The sequence below is a fragment of the Oryctolagus cuniculus genome, chromosome 6, assembly GCF_964237555.1.
Source record: "Oryctolagus cuniculus chromosome 6, mOryCun1.1, whole genome shotgun sequence".
In the NCBI taxonomy this organism is placed as follows: domain Eukaryota; kingdom Metazoa; phylum Chordata; class Mammalia; order Lagomorpha; family Leporidae; genus Oryctolagus; species Oryctolagus cuniculus.
This window is the reverse complement of record NC_091437.1, coordinates 167064432-167086168: the sequence shown is the minus strand read 5'-3', so window position 1 is coordinate 167086168 and position 21737 is coordinate 167064432. Positions and strand designations below refer to the sequence as shown.

At 53.5% G+C, this 21737-nt stretch overlaps 1 protein-coding gene across 3 annotated transcripts in view; it reads left to right on the top strand.

Annotated features, from left to right (window-relative positions):
- Window positions 1–21737, top strand: part of LOC100358411 (glycosyl-phosphatidylinositol-anchored molecule-like protein) — a 52953-nt gene that overhangs the window by 21693 nt on the left and 9523 nt on the right. The window contains exons 1-3 of one of the 3 annotated variants that reach the window (XM_070075903.1): window positions 5419–5671; window positions 18744–18952; window positions 19558–19665. In XM_070075903.1, coding sequence (XP_069932004.1) covers window positions 18766–18952; window positions 19558–19665 — 295 coding nt within the window. In that variant the 5' untranslated portion in view covers window positions 5419–5671; window positions 18744–18765. Of the gene's footprint in view, window positions 1–5418; window positions 5689–18743; window positions 18953–19557; window positions 19666–21737 lie in introns of those variants that run through there. The other 2 variants (XM_070075902.1, XM_051831012.2) reach the window with 2 other exon arrangements.

Sequence of the window (21737 nt, the reverse complement as noted above, 5' to 3'; positions counted from 1 at the left end):
TAAAGATATTCACGGGGCTGGCAGTGTGGCATACTGGGTAAAGCTGCCGCCTGCAATGCCGGATCCCATATGGGTGTTGGTTCCTGTCCTGGCTGCTCCTCTTCGAGTCCAGCTCTCTGCTGTGGCCTGGGAAAGCAGTGGAAGATGTCCCAAGTCCTTGGGCCCCTACACCCACATGGGAGACCAGGATGAAGCTGCTGGCTCCTGGCTTCAGATCGGCGCAGCTCTGTCCATTGTGGCCAACTGGAAACGAACCAGTGGATGGAAGACCTCTCTCTCTGTGTATTCTGCCTCTCCTCCTCTCTTTGTGTAACTCTAACTTTCAAATAAATAAGTAAATCTTAAAAAGGTAATTATAAGGGATGAAGGTATTTTCAAAGTTGTTAACAATAGCCTAGCACCTGTGTTTGCTGTTTTGGAGGTGTTATTATCCTTGTGAGTTATTTTAAAAACATGGAAATGTAATTTTGGCCCTAAAGTAATTCAGATAATGGCATGGTATTTATCAGTATCTCAGTCTCTTCAGTCATCCAGGCATCATTGCTAAGTAAAACTTGGGTAAAGGTACATAAAAACATGGATGTATGTACTTGTAGAATCTTAAATGCTGTCAAGAATTGCCTCTCCGCCTTTGGCTAAGATCAAGTGTGAAAACCGACAAGGGAGACTGGGTTTGTTACCGTGTATTTTCAGAACTTGTCCAAGCTTGACGAGTCAAGATGGCCTGAAAGTACCTAAAGGCTTGAAAAGCTGCAAAATGTGTGAGCGAGTCATACACTGTTTGAGAGGAAAACATCTTGGAAGAAGTTTCTGTGTGATAAAATCGATTATGATTTTAAAAGAGTTTCCAGAATTTTCTACAGTTGAGTGTTCATCCCAAAGTTACACTGACCTAAGATTGAAGCCTGATCTGTTACAGCAATGAGGTTTTTGAAAAATGTATATAATATCTTAGTAACTATCTATAAATAGTCTTAAAATCGGATCTACAATTGGTAAGATCACTCTAAACAGATGCATATTAGTTCACAGTGTTTAGAAATTCCATTTTGCCCAGAGACTTTAAGTTCTCTTGGCACCTTTAACAGACTTTCTGAAAATCAAGGTTCTGAATTCTTTGGACTTTGGTATTTCCAGAGGGGCCCCTGGAACCGTCAGAGGATATATCTCTCGTCTTGTAGAGATAATAACCCATTAGGCTGTTTGGATTATATGAGCAGTGCAGCCACGATGTCAATGATGCCAAACTTCAGTTATGAGCATGTTTCTTTTTCCCAGCTGCCCCAGTCTCTGGCTCACAGGCCAGATTCTTCAAAGGGGGACTGACGCAGTCTCAGTCAGCTAACACTGAATAGCCAGGCGTTGCCAGCTCAAAATGTGGATCAAGTGGGGTCCAGACAAAACAGAGGAAGTGTTCCAAAAGAGACCTGGAGACGATGGGAGATGGTTACGTGCAGATCTAGAGACCTGGGTTCCAGGAGCCCAAGGAGCTCTAGTGTCCAGTGTGAAAACCTGGAAGCCCAAGAACTTACTACATAAATGCAAAAACTCACTTTTGAGTTACGTGGTAAGTTCTAGTATAAACTTATGGGTTACATGGTAACACTAGTTAAACCCGGCAACCCAGGCCCATAACCCACTGGCTACATGGTAAAAGTCTGGAAGCCTAAGGGTGGCAGAGACGTCTGCCACAACTTCTCCAAGTAGGCGACGCAGTAAGCACTTGTTAAATGCCAGTTAAATCTGAAAGCCCAGGAAGTCAGCCTAAGCAACCAGAAAGACCGTATTCGCCGCCTCATTTCTCTTTTCTGCTCCAGAAGGGAAGCTGACTGTTCTGCAAGACTCTCCACTGTGATGTACGCTTTGACCCCTAGATCCTATAAAAGGGATGGCTGACCTTTTTTGTAATAATTCCTGGCAAGTAGCATAGCCAGAAAGTGAGAGATTAAACTATGAAATAATGTGACAGCTAGCCTGATTTTTCTGTGTGCGTCGTAAGTGGACAGAACTCCCCTTTTAAAACAAACGGAGGGGTGGGGCCGGCACTGTGGCTCACTTGGTTAATCCTCCGGCTGCGGCACTGGCATCCCATATGGGCGCCGGGTTCTAGTCCCAGTTGCTTCTCTTCCAGTCCAGCTCTCTGCTGAGGCCCGGGAGGGCAGTGGAAGATGGCCCAAGTGCTTGGGCCCCTGCACCCGCATGAGAGACCAGGAGGAAACACCTGGCTCCTGGCTTCAGATCGGCGTAGCTCCAGCCGTAGTGGCTATTTGAGGGCTGAACCAACGGAAGGAAGACCTTTCTCTCTGTCTCTCTCTCTAACTCTGTCAAATAAAAAAAAAAAAACGGAGGGGGAGATGGGAAGTTTCACTGATGACCTCAAAGTATATAGACAGGTCACCATATTCGATCCGGCATGAAAGGTCCTAGTTCTCCTCATGGGCACTGTCTTAACTCACAGGGAAATACTAAGTGTTGAGTTTGCCCGTGACCACAGCTTTCTAGCTCACCCTGACGATATTAAGGGAAATCTTCAACTATTCGGGATGGGACTGAGCACCCCCTTGAATGACATCATAGAGGCTCCCTCCATGGTCTACTTTATTATAGACTGGGAGAACGAGGAGCAAGCTAGGCAGAAGAAGCGACGTAAGGGTAGGCGCAGGCCCGTCAATGGCTGCTGTACACGGTGATCTGCCATCAAGGATCCCAGCAAGGCCAGTCCACCTCCAAATGGTACCTGTTTTTGATATGAGGAGCAGGGCATTGGGCAAGCAGGTGTCGTGACAGGAACAGGCTTCTGAAGAGTCCCGTCAGCTCTGCCGAGAGCCAGGCCACTGGAACCTGACCACCCTGGGGCTGAAGGGCTCCTGGGTCAGAACAGCAGACCCTGTTGGCCTCAAGCTAAGAAGCCCTTCAGCTTGCCCAGCTACTGAGGGGCTGGCCCACAGTCAGTGACACTGCAGGGAAAACCACAAGATTCCATCGAGACAGCTGCCAACTCTGTACCGGCCTCCTGCTCAGACCAGTGCTCCTAGTCCAGCCACGTAACGGGAGCCAATGGGTGCCTTCTGATGTCTCTTCCAGTACCCCGTGGGTAGGTCTGGGCCTCACACATACCTGGCCAGGTCTTAAAGCCCACCCTCCTGTCAGTTCTATTTGACTTTAAATGAGTTAAGGGGGGGGGCTTATCATAGCTAGTCTGCCAGCACATTACTATTTAGCCCTTTTCCTCACCCCCTGGGAGAGAGGAGCAGCCCGAGAGGAGACAGGCCGTCAGCAAGTTCCTCGTTCTGAACCCAGCCCCGGCGTTCCCTACCAGGTTACAGATTCCTAGATACAGGGAAATAGCGAAGTTCCCGAATCAGGCTATCCACAGGGAGCCAGAGCATAGCCCCTTCCTTTGGGAAACAAAACACAGCTTCCATCCACTGAAAAGCTGCCACGACCAGGCCCCCGGAACGGGACTGCTACACTCCGTCCTTCACAAAAAGCCAGGCCCTGGACCTGCTCACTGCTGCCCGGGAGCGTGTCTGCTCCAGAAATGTCTGTGGGTCAAAGTAGATGCGTACAAATCATGTTCCTACTTTCCTGGACAAGGCCAGACAACTCCAGGTCCAGGCTAAACAAGGCTGGAAAACCTGGCCTGGCCACTGCTCTTGGAATCCTGGCCAGTGAGCCTCCTCGGGGACGTGGCTTTTGCACTTGTCCTGCGTCTCTTTAGACGACTGTGTTGTAGCGCCCTTGGTTTGCCTCTAACAGAATACAACCCACCCAGCCTGCCCCGTCAGGCAGAACGATCAGTCCTCTGCACAGGGCTGGGCCATCTTTGCGAGGCCACCCTCAAACACCATGGGCAGAGAGCAAGAGAAGCACACCCATAATGAGCACCGTGCCCCTTTGTCAGTGCTGAAGAAACCACAGAAGATGGACCTCCATCCGTTGTGTCCCCGTAAGATTATGGGTACCTTCTCTTGAGCAGGGATCGTGAGGCAGGACGTTAGGAGTTAGCCCCATGTGTGCATGAGAGGGACCTCAGGAAAGCAGGGGAACCCAGCATCGCAGAAGCTCACCCTGGAGGCAGCCCAGGATCTTGCCCTTCAGTCCCGCCCAGACCCTGGTAACCTTCCAGGCGGTCTCAGCCCTCCTCCGGAGGAGAGCACTCGCTCCTCATGGGTTCCCTGGCCTGGTAACACTGAGCAGTAAAACCTCATTCAAAAAAAAGATTTATGTATTTATTGGAAAGGCAGAGGCAGGAGAAGGGTCTTCCGTCTGCTGGGTCACTCCCCAGATGGCTGCAACAGCCAGAGCTGGGCTGATCCAAAGCCAGGAGCCAGGAGCGTCTTCCCGGTCTCCCACGCATGTGCAGGGGCCCAAGCACTTGGGCCATCTTCCACTGCCTTCCCAGGCCACAGCAGAGCTGGATCGGAAGTGGAGCAGCTGGGACTCGAACTGGTGCCTATATGCGATGCCGGTCCTGCAGGCAGCGGCTTTCCCTGCTACACCGCAGTGCCGGCCCCTTGAGCAATACAACTTTCACATTCTTCCTCCAAGGCAGGTGCCCTGGGGAGCCTCACTGCCCGGCACCACGGGGGCTCCCCAGGCTGACAGCTCTGAGCAGTGAAACCCTGGGAGGAAACTTCCCTAATTCACACCAGCAAACCCTGTCCTGCGGGGGAGGAGACATGGCGGGCAGAGCTGGAAGGCTTCCCTTAGCCCGCCTGAATGCACACTGCGCACTCAGCTCTCTGCTGAGCCGCCCGCCCTGCCAGGTGCACTCTCTGCATTCAAGCATGTGCCCTCCCTGTCCCCAGTCTGAGTGACCGGCGCCTGCTCTCGGGTCCTGTCCACCCGGGGTGACGGCCGCCCGGCCCCATTAACCCTGCTGCCTTGCTCAGCACGGTTCCTGTCGCACGTCTGAATTCTTTCTTGGGTGAAGACGAGAACCTACCCCATCCATCTCCACTAACACTAAGGGCCCCACGGAAGGGCCACGCAGAGATTCAAGTGCGCCGCGGCAAGTGGCCTTGTCTTGGGGCCCCTTCTAGCCGGGCGTGGCCGGCTGCATCCGGTTCCTTCCGGAACCGCCAGTGGCAGGGCCACCGTTGCGTGTCACCTCTGCCAGGCCCTGGACAGATCGCAGGCACCAAGCCCCGCGGGAAGCAAAGCCGCGGAGCGTGGTCACTCCCACACCTGCGGGTCTGGGCACTGGCTGCAGCGGCCTGACCACACCGGGGACTCCTGCGGACACGGGAGGGGGGCGGGGGCGCGCGGCCAGGCTCCGGGTGGGGCGGCGGGAGTCCCCGGGAACTTCCGGGCCAAGCCCGAGTCCCCAGGCCAGGGCGGCTCAGGGCGCGGGGCCCAGAGCGAAGGCCGGAGCCCAGGCAGGGCCACCGCCCAGCGACCGCCCACAGGGCACGCAGCCGCCCGGCCTTCTCCGCGGCTGTGCGGCGGGAAGGGGCTGGACTGCCGGGCAGAGAGCGAATCAGCTTCCGTCTGCCCGCGCAGGGGCGGGGCAACACCTGAGTGACGTGGGTCCCCACCAGCCTGCGCCCTAGCCGGCCAGGGGCAGTCCCGTGGGCGGGGCTCCTGGGACACCCCGGAGAAGAGGCCGGCCCCGCCTGCCCTGAGGCTTCTAGAACCTTCCGGGCCTCCTGAGGCGTGAGTGGCCGAGGTGAGCGCGCTTTTCAGGCTGGTATTTTTGGCTCAGTGTCCCTGAAGGAACCTGGCGAAAGGCGTGTGGGGTCGGGGTCGGGGTCGGGCGCAGCGTCCCGCAAGTGAGAGGCGACGTGGCGGCCGTGGAAGAAGGTTCCAGAAAGGCGGGTGAGGCTGGCGTTTGAGGCCCAGTGGCTGCAGGCGCTGGGGCGGACACGCGGACAGCGGAGGTGGCTGCAGTGTCCCAGGGCCTGGTGGGTCTGTGCAGGGCCCGATTCGGGGGCGCCGGGGGCCAGTAGCTGTGGCTGACCTGGACCCCCGCCTCACATCCCGGAGCCAGCCTTCCGCGGGAGACCCTGCCCCCGGGGTCCCCGGAGCCCTCCCCCTCCCCCCCGAGCCCCCCCGGGGTCCCCAGAGCCCTTCATCCTCCTCCACCTCCTCCCCTGAGCCCCTTCACTCGGGGTCCCCAGAGCCCTCCCCCTCCTCCCCTGAGGCCCCCCCAGGGTCCCCGGAGCCCTCCCCTTCCCCCCGTGAGCCCCCTTCCGCAGGGTCCCCAGAGCCCCCCCTCCCCCCGTGAGCCCCCACCCCGGGGTCCCCAGAGCCCTTCATCCTCCTCCCCAGAGCCCCTTCACCCGGGGTCCCCGGAGCCCTCCCCCTCCTCCGCCTCCTCCCCTGGGCCCCTTCACCCGGGGTCCCCAGAGCCCTTCATCCTCCTCCACCTCCTCCCCTTGGCTCGTTCACCCGGGGTCCCCGGAGCCCTCCCCCTCCTCCCCTGAGCCCTCCCCGGGGTCCCCGGAGCCCTCCCCCTCCACCCCCCCGAGCCCCCACCCCGGGGTCCCCGGAGCCCTCCCCCTCCTCCCCTGAGCCCTCCCCAGGATCCCCGGAGCCCTTCCCTTCCCCCCGTGAGCCCCCCCGGGTCCCCAGAGCCCTCCCCTTCCCCCCGTGAGCCCCCTTCCGCGGGGTCCCCGGAGCCCTCCCCCTCCCCCCGTGAGCCCCCTTCACCCGGGGTCCCCAGAGCCCTCCCCCTCCTCCGCCTCCTCCCCTGGGCCCCTTCACCCGGGGTCCCCGGAGCCCTTCATCCTCCTCCCCTGAGCCCCTCCCGGGGTCCCCAGACGCCCCTCTCCTCCTCTGAGCCCCCTCCCCAGGGTCCCCAGAGTCCTTTCCCTACCCCCCTTCACCCGGGGTCCCCAGAGCCCTCCCACTCCTCCCCTGAGCCCCTCCCGCGGTATCCCCAGAGCCTTCCTCCTCCCCCACCCCGGAGCCCCTTCACCCGGGGTCCCCAGAGCCCTCCCCCTTCTCCCCTGAGCCCCCCCAGGGTCCCCAGAGCCTTCCTCCTCCCCCCTGAGCTCCCCCCGGGTAACCAGAGCCTTCCCCCTCCCCCGAGCCCCTTCACCCGGGGACCCCAGAGCCCTCCCCCTCTTCCCCTGAACCCCCTCCCCCGGGGTCCCCAGAGCCCTCCTCCCCTGAGCCCCGCCGGGGTCCCCGGACCCCCCCTCATCCACTGAGCCCCCCCCCGGGGTCCCCAGACACCACTCTCCTCCCCTGAGCCCCCTCCCCAGGGTCCCGGGAGCCCTCCCCCTCCCCCTCCCCCTCCCCCGTGAGCCCCCTTCCCCGGGGTCCCCAGAGCCCTCGCCCTCCTCCCCTGAGCCCCCTCCCTGGGGTCCCCAGAGCCCTCCCCTCCTCCCCTGGGCCCCTTCACCTGGAGTCCCCGGAGCCCTTCCCCTCCCCCCCGTGAGCCCCCTGCCCCGGGGTCCCCGGAATCCTTCCCCCTCCTCCGCCTCCTCCCCTTGGCCCCTTCACCCGGGGTCCCTGGAGCCCTTCGCGCTCCCCCCAAGCACCCCCCGGGGTCCCCAGAGCCCTTCCTCCCCCTCCAAGAGCCCCCTCCCCAGGGTCCCCGGAGCCCTTCCCTTCCCCCCGTGAGCCCCCTTCCGCGGGGTTCCCAGAGCCCCCCCCCTCCCCCCGTGAGCCCCCTTCCCCGGGGTCCCCACAGCCCTCCCCCTCCTCCGCCTCCTCCCCTGGGCCCCTTCACCCGGGGTCCCTGGAGCCCTTCATCCTCCTCCACCTCCTCTCCTTGGCCCCTTCACCCGGGGTCCCCGGAGCCCTTCATCCTCCTCCATCTCCTCCCCTGAGCCCCTCCCAGGGTCCCCGGAGGTCTTCCCTCCCCTCGTGAGCCCCCTTCCCCGGGGTCCCCGGAGCCCCCCACCCCTCGTCCTGCCCGCACCCTCTGTTCTCCCGTGGAATTACGGGGGCGGGGGTGCCGCTGGTGACAAAGTGACGTTTTCTCGGCGTCGGTCCCGAGTGACACCAGCGTCCGGAATGGGCCTTGAGGTCCAGGGCTCCCGGGCCCCGGGGCGCAGCCGCAGTGCGTGGGCCCGCGGCTCTGCTGTCTCCGAACGCGCCCAGCTCGCTGTCTGGGGCCCTGTGGCCAGCAGAGGCCGCCTGAGGGCGGGCGCGCGGCCTGCCCGTGGCCCTGACGTCCGTGTCGCCGCCCGCGACCCAGCAGCGGCCGCTCCGTCCTCGCGCCTGAACCTGCGCTCAGGCCGTGTGCTGGCCGCGCGTCCCGGCGGGTGGCTCCCTCCAGGTCCTTCTTCCCCACCCCTGGCTGTTTTAAAGAGAGGGGGTTCAAGCCCAGCTCAGCCAGGGGGGTTTTGAAACCACTCGCTCCAGGAACCGGACATCTGCTGTGGAAGAGTGCAGCGTCCAGGGGAGGTCTGAGGGGTTACAATATAAGAGCCGTCCTGCTGTAGCAATGAGCAGAGACCCCTGTCTGCTGACAGCAGGGCAAGCCCCACGGTGTTGGACGGTCACTGCTGCCCAGGAGTCGACTTGGCTTGAGGCCTGTACAGACCTGAGGTCCCGTCTGGCTGTTCGCCTGCCTCGGGACAGGGCTGGTAGCCGCGGGGTGGGTGTGGACCTTGTGTTCTAGGCGCTTGCCTCTCCCCTAGAGAAGCCTTCTACGCACGGGCACATAGAAGATGCCCGAGAGAACAAGTTGGTTTGAAAAGTGAGACGGTAAACACAGGTGAGCGCGAGCTGCTCACGGAGATCCCTGTCAGGGTGCAGAGGGCCGGCAGGAGACCAGGGGTGCAGGAGGGGAAGCAGAGGGAGAGAGCACCCAGCACCTCCTCCAGTAGTGTTCTCTGGTGGACGAGAGCTCTCTCCTCAGCTGCTGGCCTCTTGTGTGAGGTTGGGGGTCACTCTGTGGGCACAAAGCTACCTGGGAGTTGTGTGATCCCTCTGTAAAAGTCCATGGAGATCTCAAAATGCCTGGCATCTCTCCCAACTCCCACCCAAGTGCCTTATGGTGGAGATGCATCCTGGGAAAGGGGGCATTATGATTGACAAGTAGGAGGGCACACTGGGCAGAGGGGAGTGGCTTGTGACTTTCAGCTCTGTGGTCCTCACCTGGCTCCCTGCCTATCCTGTCCCATATCAGTAGGAGAGAGAGACAGCAAGTTGTCCTACCCTGTGTCCACCCCGGCCATTCCTAAGCTGGCTAGGACAGGTGTTGGGGGATGGATCTTTCTTGGTGAATATTTGTGGTTAGAGGAACCAGCAGAGATAGGTTATCGAGGGTCATGTGCAAAAGATGAAGTCCCAGTCCAGTTACTGGGGAAGTGTCACTGGGGAAGCTGTGATGTTCTTGTCTTCACACAAGAAAGAATGCAGGTGTGAGACAGAGAGCAGGGTGATGAGGGTTTATTGGGGACAGATCATCCATCAGAACGGAAGGGATGGAGAGAGAGAGAGAGCGCTCGGTCACTGGGACTGGGGAGAGCGAGGGTACATGGTTGAGTGGAGAGAACACACCTGGGCAGGCCAGGCGGGGGCTCAGCAGAGAGCAGAGGGCTGAGCGCAAAGTCTGTTTGGACTCCCTAGGTTTTTAAGGGAGTCTGTTTACCCACCTCCAGGACAAAGGACAGAGAGTCCTGGCGGAAGGGTTTGTTGGGGGAAAATTAGCAAATTCCTCCCCAGCAAATTCCTCTGCCCAGGAATTGCTGGCCTGGGCAGAATAGGGGGGCTTCCCTTAGGGCCTCTGAGAAGGTTTTATTGCCCCCCTTGTTATCAGGTCAGGTAGCCCCTTTGGTCCTGAGGAGAGAATTCTCCTGGGAGCTGTCCTTGGGGGGAGGGCTGGGAGCACCTGGGAGGTCATCAGGGTCTGGGCAGGACTCTGAAGTGGGAGACGCTGGGCTTCTGGGGCTTCCCAGTAGGTGCTGGGCTTCAAGCCCTTCTCACACACACAGAGGCTAAAGTTCTGACTTCCTAACAACTTGAGCAGAAAAAAGTGTCCCTTTGCACTTCTTTGTTTTTCTTTCAGCTAGTCATAGCTGCCTGGAGAGGGTGGGGCACAGTTGCGAGAAGGGATGGAAATGTGGTGAGGGAGGGCAGCCACCCCCCCCACACACACACAACCCCCCACTCCCCCACCCCACAGGCAGAAGCTGGGGATGAGGGAGATAGCTGATGTCCTCATTACCCCTGGCTTCACACACCAGCACCACAGAGCATGGGTTGTGTCTAGTAAACAGCCATGGAGGATGGGCCCACACTGTAACTGCTCCCATTAACCCCGTGCATAGTGTAAGTGTTACCAGTGAATGGCAGGGTTCTTGTCTTCGTGCAAGAAAGAATTCAGGCATGAGACAGAGAGTAGTGGGAGGTAAAATAGCAAGGTTTATTAGGGCAGGGCCATCCGTAAGAACGGATGGGCACCTCTCCAGACAGGACCTGAGAGAGAGTGCTCAGTTGCTCGGACTGGGAAGGGGGAAGCCAGGTTACATGGTTGAGTGGAGAGAGTACACCTGGGCAGGCCAGGTGGGCGGCTCAGCAGAGAGGCAGAGAGGCAGAGGGCTGAGCGCGCAGTCCAGTTGAGGCCGGGGTTTTTAAGGAGATGGGTCTTTGTCTTTTCACATCTCCTCCTGAAACAAAGAATTTTATGGATGTAAATACTATGAATCTCCTATTTAAGTTTTCCCCTGAAGGTATCAGACAGGAGGAAGCCTAGCTGGCTCTGTCCTGGGTTCAGAGGAAGGGTGAGCAGGACCCCCTGGAGAATGGGGATCCGGAGCAGGGTGTTTGAGATGCAGATACTGGGCTGCATCTGGGAGACTGTGGAAGGTTGTCAGGCAGAAGGGGCGGGGACCCCCACCTGGCAGGTCATCAGGTAGAAGGGGCAGGGCAGGATGGGAACTGGGCTGTCCCTGAAACGTTATCGGGATGACTTTGAGATGCAGATGCATATGCTGGACATAGATGTCTTCTCTTTAGGCCTTTATGTCACACACACATAAGCTCATAGCTGACTTCCCACCTAACATAAGCAAGGGGTTGCAGAACAGGGAGGAAACAGAATATGAACTCACAGCCAGAACAGACTTACTCAAGAGGTGAGTGACCAGCTGCCAGCACGCGCACAGACTGAGCAGGTGGCAGAGGGCCCAGTCCTCCAGGGGGCTGGGCCTTATAAATCTTAGGGTGGGCTAAGGGTCAGGGGTTGGGGGCAGTAGGTGGAGGTGAGTTTTTCCATACAGGTTTTTCAAGATTTCCTGGGCTTTCAAACCTGGAAAAGAGTGCAGGCGGTGGTGTGGGGCACAGGACAGGGCTTGGGGCTGAGCTGGTCTCTTGGAAGAAGGCAGGGGTAAGGAAGGTGTAAAATGGAGTTTTACCTACTTTCAGGCAGTGAGCTAAAATGGATGAGGCTTGTTACAAGGAGTCAGACGGGTTAATAGGCAGTGGTCCTGGAGGAAATGCTTGCTTTCCCCAAAAGTTACTTTTAGCAGGTCAAAAATGCCTGCTCCATTTCTTAGGAATTTCTAGTTTTACCATGAGGATGAGCTTGTGGTTTACTGTAAAAACAAGTTACCTATCCTACCCCTCCACAAAGTGAGATTACAGATCAGGTCTTTTGATGGGTTTTGTTCTTGCCTTGTAACTAACTGAATGTCAAGCTGGTTGCCAAGTTTTTTTCTTCCCCAAAATTGTTCTTAAAAACCCCACTACCACTAGCCCCCTTTGAATTTTGCCTCTCTTGGAGCCCCCTTCCAGGCCCCTCTGGCTAGAGGTCTCTGACTCAAATAAATCCTATGTTTAAATGCATCCTGCTTTTCTCTTTGCCTTGTCTGTTAGGAAATTTCTTCTTCAGTGTTAGACAACGAACTGAGGTAATAATCTCTCCTCTGCCTTCATTTCACCTGTGACAGTTGTGTCCTTTTTTATTGCTAGCAGAGGTGAGTGTGTGGGGTTTTGTCTTCCAGCAAGAAAGGATTCAGGCATGAGATAGAGAACAGTGGTAAGCAAGGTAGCAAGGTTTAATGGGTTAGGGAATCTATCAGAATGGATGGGACAGAATCCGAGAGAGAGAGTGCCCAGTCAGTCACTCAGACCGGGGGCAGCAAGGCCACATGGTTAAATGGAGAGAATATGCTGGGCAGGACAGGCAGGCAGCTCAGCAGACAGTTGAGTGCTGAGCCACAGTCTTTGTTCAGGTTGGGATTTTTAAGGGGATAGGCTCAGTTCTTCCCACCAAAAGGGTTTGCTGAGTACAGTTAAAATTCCTCCCCAGGTTTTACTACCCAGTGCTGTCAGCCTGGAGCCCACGTGGTGCTGGGCAGAGGAGCCTCCACTAGGATGCCTGCCTGGGAGGAAGGGTGTGATGGTTTTTATTGCTGCGTGTCGTCAGGCCAGGTGACCCATGTGGTGCTGAGAAGAGAGAATTTTCCTGGGGAGCTCTATTGGCCGAAGGGCTGAGACCACCTGGAAAGTTACCAGGGTCTGGGCAGGATTTTGCAGTGTGATTACTGGGCTCCTTCCAAGGTGGGCTTCTGTGGTGCTGTTTTCCTCAGGCCCCTCTCACACACACATAGGCTAATTTCTAGCTTCCTACATAACACTGCCACATAGGACATCAGAACTTTGCATCATTTTATAACCCTGTGAGCAGAGATGGATGGGGTAGGTTCTTGTCTTCATGCAAAAAAGATGTGAGATAGAGAAGTGCTAAGCAGGGTAGCAAGATTTATTGGGGTAGGGCATCTGACAATGGATGGAGCAGAATCTGAGAGGGAGTGTGTCTGGTTACTCAGATAGGGCTAGCAAGGTCACCTGGTTAAATGGAGAGAATATACTGGGCAGGCCAGGCAGGCAGCTCAGCAGAGAGCTAAGAGCTGAGAGTGCAGTCTGTATGCAGACTGGGGCTTATAAGGGAAAGGAGTCCAGCATCATTTCTCCTCTCCCCTCCCCAGAACAGAGGGTGTGCTGAGTGTGAATTAGGTGGAATTCCTCCCAAGGTTTCACTACTCATTGCTGTCAGACAGGAGAGCCCACCCGGCAGAGGAGCCGCCCCTAGGGTGCCTACCTTGGAGGAGGGATGAGATGGTTTTATTGCTCAGTGTTACCAGGGCAGATACTCATCTGGTGCTGAGGAGAGAGGACTCTCCTGGAGTGCTTTCCTTGGGGGGAGGGCTGAGACCATCTGCAAAGTTATCAGGGTCCAGGTATGAGTGAAATGTAAAATCACTGCTTCCAAGTGAGCTTCTGCAGATGCTTTGTCTTCCACAGGCCCCGCTCACACACATAGGCTAATTTCTGAATTCTGATCTAAGAACCCCACATGTATGTGACACGATTTAAATGAACTAAGTTACGAGTCCTCTCATTGGAGAGTTCCAGGGATCCAATTGGAAGGCTCAAGGTCAAAGAGTAAGTTTAGAGTTCTGTGTGTAGAAGAACTGTCAGAGGCATAAACCGTTTTGCTGTCAGAAAACTAGTTGAGATGAGTCCAGGCAGTGAAATTGTCAGCTTTGAAATGAACTATTTGTGTCCCATTCTACCAAGGTCTTGGAATAAACAATTTGTGTCCCTGTGGCCTAGCAGGTCCTAACAGCTGTTTCATTCTCATCTATGCATCTCCTTCCCAACTCTGTTCCTTCCCTTGTTCTAGGACCCTTGTTACCTAGACATTTACCCCAGAAATTGTCCTTGTGTTTTGTGATTTCATCTTTTGCTAGTCTGCTTTTTATTCTCTTTAAGTGGAGAGGAAGGGAGGAAGAAAGGGAAAGAAGAGAGAGGGAGAGGTGGGTATAATTGTTACCGGAGAAGCAAAGGGTCCTTGTCTTCGCCCAAGAGAGAGCTCAGGCATGAGACAGAGAGTAGTGGAAAGCAAAATAGCAAGGTTTATTAGGGTAGGGACATCCGTAAGAACGGGTGGGCACCTCTCCAGACAGGACCTGAGAGAGAGTGCGCAGTTCACATTTAGGCTGGGGTTTTTAAGGGGATGGGTCTTGCCTTCCTGCCTTTTCCCTCCCCCACTCCTTCTTCTCCTCTGGAACAAAGGACTTGTTGGGTGTAAATGCAAAATATTCCTTTCTGAGTTTTTCCACTGAAGTTATCAGACAGGGGAAGCCTGGCTGGCATTGCCCTGCCTTAGAGGAAGGATGTTTATCAGGCCAGGTAGAAGGGTCAGGACTCCCTGGAAGGTCATCAGGATCCGGGCGGGACTTTGAAGTGCAGATACTGGACTGCACCTGGAAGGTGATCAGGATGACTTTGAGATGTGGATGCTGGACCGCTGTAGATGTCAGTTCCTTAGGCCCTTGTCACACACACATAAGCTCATTTCTGACTTCCTACCTAACATAAGGGGGCAGGGGGAGGGCATTCAGTTTGCTTCCCAAAGACCCATGAAAGCTGAGACTGGGCCACACTGGAAGGAATTCAAGTGAGGTCTCCCAAATCGGTGGCAGGGACCCAACTCCTTGGGCCATCATCATTGCCTTTCAGGATGTATACTGGCAGGAAGAGGAGTCCGGAACCCACGCTGGGAAGCAAACCTGTGCTCTTGGATGTGGGACATGGGCATCTGAACTGGAGTCTTCGCTGCAGTTAAATTAGTCAGATTCTGCTTTTTTTCTAGAACATCCATTTGCTTCTTCTTTTTTTTTAAAAAAATTTATTTATTTGAAAGACAGAGTTACAGAGAGGTAGAGACAGAAAGAGGTCTTCCATCAACTGGTTCACTCCCCAGATGGCTGCAATGGCCAGAATTGTGCCGTTCCAAAGCCAGGAGACAAGTGCTTCCTCTAGGTCTCCCATGCAGGTCCAGGGGCCCAAGGACTTGGGCCATCTTCCACTGCTATCCCAGGCCACAGCAGAGAGCTGGATCAGAAAAGGAGCAGCCGGGACTAGAACCGGCACCTATATGGGATGCCAGCGCTTCAGGATAGGGCTTTAGCCCACTGCACCACGGCGCTGGCCCCCAAGTCATCACTTCTTGAAGTTCAATTTCACTTCTACAGATTTTGTTTTAGGTGCTCTATTAGTTCTCACAGATCAGGGAGAACATATGGTATTTATCCCTTATTTGGCTTATTTCACTAAATATGATGTTTTACAGATTCATCCATTTTGTTGCAAATGACTGAATCTCAATTTTTATTTATTTATTTTTTTTTACTGCTGTGTAGTAGCCCATAGTTTCTTTATCCAGTCTTCAATTGACAGCCATTTAGGTTGATTCCAAGTCCTAGCTACTGTGAATTGAACTGCAATAAACATGGAAGTGCAGATAACTCTTTTTGTTTACTGATTTCATTTCCCTTAGGTAAATTCTCAGGAGTGGGATGCTGGGGCATATGCTAGGTCTATATTTGGATTTTTGAGGTATCTCCATACTGTCTTCCATTGAGGCTTTACTGTTTTACATTCCCACCAACAGTGGATTAGGGTACATTTTCCCCCACATTCTTGCCAGCATTTGTTGTTCGTTGATTTCTGTATGAAAACCATTCTAACTGGGGTGAGCTGGTTTTTTGAAAATATAATCCAAATTGACACACCATTGGCCCAACTAACCAAAAAAAGGAGAGCGATGACTCAAATAATAAAATTAGAGAAAAAAGGAAATGTAACAACAGAAACCACAGAAATAAAAAGAATCATCAGAAATTACTACAAGAGCTCTATGCCAAAAAACTGGAAGACCCAGAAGAAATGGATAGATTACTGGACACAAAAAACCTACCTTATTGAGTCATGAAGACCTTAAACAGACACATAACCAAGACAGAAACTGAAATCAGTAATAAAGACCCTCCCAGCAAAGAAAAGCCTAGGACCAGATGGCTTGACTGCTGAATTCTATCAGACATTTAAAGAACTAACTCCAATTCTTCTCAAGCTATTCAAAACAATGGAAAAAGAAGAAATCCTCCCAAATTCTTCCGTGAAGCTAAAATCACCTTAATTCCTAAACCTGGAAAAGATGCAACAAAGAAAATACAGGCAATTTCCCTGAAGAACATAGATACAAAAATCCTCAACAAAATAATAGTCAATTGAATCTAGCAACACATCAGGAAGATCATCTACCCAGACCATATGGGGTTTATCCCTGGTGTGCGGGGATGGTTCAGCATTCGCAGATCAATCAATGAGCACATCACATTGACAAACTGTAGAACAAAAACAAAATTATTATCTCAATAGATGCAGAGAAAGCATTTAAAAAATACAACACCCTTTCATGATGAAAACTCTAAACAAATTGGGCATAGAAGAAACATTCCTCAACACAATCAAAGCAATTTGTGACAAACCGACAGCATCATATTGAATGGGGAAAAATTGGAAGCATTCCCACTGAGATCTGGTACCAGAGAGGGATGCCCACTCGCACCATTGCTACTTAATGTAGTCCTGGAAATTTTATCCAGAGACATTAGGCAAGAAAAAGAAATCAAAGGGATACAAATTGGGAAGGAGGAAATCAAACTATGCCTATTTGCAGATGACATGATTCTATATATAGGGGATCCAAAAAACTCCACTAAGAGACTATTGGAACTCATGGAAGAGTTTGGTAAAGTAGCAGGATATAAAATCAATACACAAAAATCAACAGCCTTTGTATACAGATAATGTAAAGGCAGTGGTTCAGGTTCTAAGATCAATCTCATTCACAATAGCTACCAAAAAAATAAAATACCTTGTAATAAATTTAACCAAGGATGTGAATATCCCTATGATGAGAGTTGAAAACATTAAAGAAAGAAATAGGAGATATTAAAAAATGGAAAAGTCTTCCATGTTCATGGATTGGAAGAATCAATATTTATCAAAATATCGATTCTTCCAAAAGCAATTTACAGATTCAGTGCAATACCAATCAAAATATCAAAGACATTCTTTTCAGATCTAGAAAAAATGATGCTGAAGTTCACATGGAGGCACAGGAGATCTCAAATAGCTAAAGCAATCTTGTACAACAAAAACAAAGCCGGAGGCATCATAATACCAGATTTCAAGACACACTGCAAGGCAGTTATAATTAAAACAACATGTTACCGGTACAAAAATAGATGGATAGACCAATGGAACAGAATAGAAACACCAGAAATTAATCCAAACATCTAAAACCAACTTATATTTGACCAAGGAGCTTAAACCAATCCCTGGAGCAAGAACAGTCTCTTCAACAAATGGTGCTAGAAAAACTGGATTTCCACATGCAGAAATATGAAGCAAGACCCCTATCTTACACCTTACACAAAAACCCACTGAACATGGATTAAAATCTAATCTGTGACACAACACCATAAAATTACTGGAGAAAATTGGGGAAGCCCTGCAAGACACTGGCACAGGCAACGAGTTCTTGGAAAAGACCCCAGAGGCATAGGCAGTCAAAGCCAAAATTAATAAATGGGATTAGATCAAATTGAGGAGTGTCTGTACTGTGAAAGAAACACTCAGGGAAGTGAAGAGGGAACTGACAGAATGGGAGAAATTATTTGCAAACTGTGCAGTTCGTAAAGGATTAATAAGCAGAATCTACAAAGAGATCAAAAACTCCACAACAACAAAACAATCCAGTTAAAAGATGGGCCAAGGACTTAAGCAGACATTTTTCAAAAGAGGATATCCAAATGGCCAACAGATACATGAAAAAATTTTCAAGATCACTAGCTGTCAGGGAAATGCGAATCAAACTGCTTGATTTTAAGAGAGCTTGTAAGAATGCTGGAAACTCAGAAGTGATGATTGTCACTTGTATGCTAATGAGATGTCTGCTGGTTGTGGCTCCTACATGGCTTAAAGATGTTGGCTGGACCAAGGAAGGCCATGGTGGAATTAGAGGGCTGGATCTTTCAGTTTCACCCACCCAGATTCCAGGGAGGAAGAGTGGCAGAGGTGGAATTCATCATGAGCACCCAGTGATTTAATCAACCTTACCTAAGTCGTGAAGGTTCCATACAAACCCATAACAGTGTGCCCTATATGGCTTCTCAGTTGCTTTAAACTCATGGAGATTTGAGAGTGTGGTGCCTGCAGAGGGCGTGGAGGCTGTTTGTTCCCCACCTCCTACTTTACTCTGTCTCCTCCATTTGCACCTTCTTGAGTTGTATCCTTTATAATAAGATGGCAATCAAAAACAAACTCTTTTTCCCCATTCTGGGACCATTCCAGCTAAACATGGAGAAGGGGGCAGTCATGAGAACCTCTGGTTTACACCTGTCAGAAGTATAGGAAGTGTGGACTTGAGAGTGGCATCTGAAGTGCTAGCAGTACTTGGGGCCAGGCCCTTAACCTGTGGTGTCTGGGCCCTGTCTGGGGAGAGTGAAAATGAGCTCACTGGGCACTGAGTTGGTGTCCAGAGTGTTGGGGAATTGGTTCCTGTGGAAAAAGCAACAATTTGGAGTCAGCAGTATGATGTCATGGAAACCATTCACATCACAGTCACCTGTGCTTGCCTCTCACACATTTGCAATTTAATATTGGTTTTCATCTTTTAAAAAGGTAATTTTGCTGTCTCTTCCTCTTTCTCTTTAATAGTCTCAAGATGATTTTCTAATGCACTCGTTTGCTAACAAGCACCTTTGAGTAAAGTGTGGCTTGCTTGAATCACTGTTCTGTGGAGTGGCAGTGGCCTCATCCTGACCCTTCCATGTCCTGGGTCCATAGGCCTTCCCTAGACAGCAGCTGTAAAGCCTGCAGCTGGACTGCTGCTGCTCTTGAGGTCCACCCTCTCCTGTCTCAGGGACACAGGGAAGCTCCGACCCCAGCACCAACCTGGTGCTTGCTCTCTTCACCTCCAGGTTCAAGTTCCTGCAGGAAACCATGTTGCCCCTGGCCTTACTTCTCACCATGATGTTCCCCCTGGTGGAGAGCAACGTCACTACCTCCAGGGAACTGTGGGTGGAAACTAACATCACTACCTCCAGGGAACCATGGGTGGATAGCAGCGTCACTACCTCCAGGGAACCATGGGTGGAGAGCAATGTTAATGTTTCCAGTGAACAGCGTTGTAAGTATGTTGTGAGAGATGAGAATATCCGGGACTTGAACGGATCTTTGGATAGGTGGCCTGGAATTTGAATTATCTAAGCCCACTGGGCTCTGCGCTGTCCATGTGATGGGCTGTGGGGTGGGGTGGGGTGGGAGTGCAAGGTCATTGTGGGACATTGTGCTTGGCTAGGAGAGGGTGGTCATGAGAGAGAGGTGCTTTCCCCAAGATGCAGCAGACCAGGACTTGAGGGGCAGTGTGGGAGTGGCACTTTCCCATGAGCGACAGGCAGCAGTGGCTTGTCCAGTGACAGCCAGAGGACTCTGCACTGTGGCAGTTTCCTGCCTTCCTGGAGGTGTTCTCACTGGAAGGGTAAGGCACTGTCACACATGGCTGCCTAGGGCACTCCTCCAGGGCTGGCTCTGGGAGCAGGGGAGCTCCTGGGCCTGCCTGTCTTTGCTCAGGGAAGCTGGTGTGGGACAGAGTCAGACTGCCCGTGCGGGTCTTGCAGGCTGGGGAGGCCCTGGAGGAAGAGTCAGAGCCTGTTGTGAGAGGAGGCAGAATGGGCTGGTAGTGGGTGGCAAAGGCACAAGGAGAAGTCTGATGTCTGCTTTCTCATTACACAGGGACCTATTATATGAAGTGTTATGATTGTGAGTCCATAAATAACTTCAATTGTGCCAACTTAAGAACCTGTCCCTATGACATCAGGCGCTGCATGACAGTGTCTTTGCGTAAGTACCTCTTTATGTCCTCAAACTTTGTGGATGAGTTGTGTGGGCTCAGCAGTTTAGGAGGTTGGGCCAGGCTGTTTGTGTGTCTGTGCCCTGTGCCCCTGCTGTCTTCCCATCCTGAGAGCGTGTTCCCAGGTAGCAGGATCAGCTTCCTGCTGGGGCAGTGGGCTCTGTCTTTAATTAAGGACAGGTACTGTGCCAGGTGGGTAGACCTGGCTGGCTACACAGCTGCCCCCTCTCCATGGGAAAGGAGCATTGCTGGGCCTCACAGCCTCTTTCCTTGTCTGTCTTGGTCATGTGTAGACAGCCAGTGCCACAGCTCACTGCCCATTCCATTTTGGGACACCTGGGGAGGGTCTCCCTGAGCAGTGGCAGGCGGGGATGCACCTGGACCCTCAGTGCCATGGTCACCACACCCAGGCAGCAAGGCTCAGGGTGGGGCAGAGAAAATCACTGTGCCAGCCCCTCTTCATTGTAGGAACTGCTGTTGGCTCGTGAGCACCTGCGGATCTGTGGCTAAGGCCAAGACCCAGAGTCTGGCTTTGCTGGTCTGTGTGCCCACCGTGGGCCCTGCTCAGGGTCTTTGAAGGGTTTGGTGTTGCCATTTTGGGATGACGGCTCATGAGTCAGGCTGGGACTGCTTTCTCTCAGGCTCTCTGTCCCTGACTGGCTCTGGGGTCTAGCAGACCAAGAGGAGGAACTCAGTGAGGTTGCAAGGTGGCTGTGAGGTGGGCCTCTGACTCAGGAAGGTCAAGGTGGCTTAATTTAGAGATGGACTCCCAGGACCTTAGCCTGACCTCTCACGAGCATCCTTCCTGTCCACCCCATCACCTCCACCTCTGGTCCTTCCAGCTGCCAGCAGTTCCTAGGGCCCCAGCAGTTGCGAAGCCGCCAGCCTATAAGGGAGCAGTTGCAGCATCCACATGAGACGCTCTGTGTGGGCTCTTTGTTAGGACGGAGGGCAAGGCTCTGAGATTTCCCTGCAGGCTGGGACTTCCCAGCGTCCTCAGCTTCAGGTGGATCTGGCTCTGGACTCTCCCTCAGACCCTCAGCCTCCCACCCACCACTTCCCCTTCTCTGCTCCTCCCACACGTGGACGTGGTGAGGGTTGTATTTAACAGTTTCGTCTTCTGCATTGGTGAATTCTGACATGCACTGGGGCAAAGAACGTCTGGGCGTCCTCTGTGGAGGTTTGTCCGTGCCGGAGTGCCGGGACGTTTTCTGCTTCAGGAGCGTCGAGAGGCCCTGCAGAGCCTTGAGTGGGAAATCTGCAGGGCAAACTCTCTGAGCATCCGAGGCAGCGCTGTGCTCACAGCCAACAGCAGGGAGAATCTGTGGCAGGGAGACACACAGACCTGCAGGACACAGCAGAACGCAGTTCAGGGGCAGATGACGGACAGACACAGACTCGGCCTTGGAGGACGGACTGCCCTTGCTCTTCCGCAGCAGGAGGGGCGATGACCTCAGACCTTGCACAAAAGCACTCAGAATGCGTTGTGGGTGACATGCAGAAGTCATACTGAGCAGCTTTCTGACAGCCAGACGGAAGAGAAACGCGTATCCTTCTGGTGCTCAGCAAGCCGCGTGGAGCTGACCCTGAAGTGTGGTCCTCAAAAGGCACAAGTGGTGAAGCTGGACCTCAGCCAATTGGAAGTCTGTGTTTTCTTTTAATTTTTTGCCGTGAATGACCCTGTTACAAGGACACAGAGACAGGCCGCAGAGTCGGAGAGAGTAGCTGCACACCACGTATCCAGGAATGAATGAACGTCCTGTACCCACACAGCAGTCAGAATGCAGCATCAACGCAGCCAGTCTGACTAGGAGGCAGGGCAAGGACAGGAAGAGACGTGTCATTGACGTGAGGACACGAATGGCCGTGGGCACGGGAACAGATTTTCAGCATCGTTGGCTGTTAGGAGGGTGCACGTTAAGGCACATGGCTGCCTCTCGTCGGAGGGACCAAGATGAAATTCATGCCAGTGTGATACGAATGCTGGGGAGGGTGCCCGGAAACCAGACCGTGCGTCCCTGCTGGGGGAGTGGAACGTGATGGCGTCACTGCACGTGGCAGT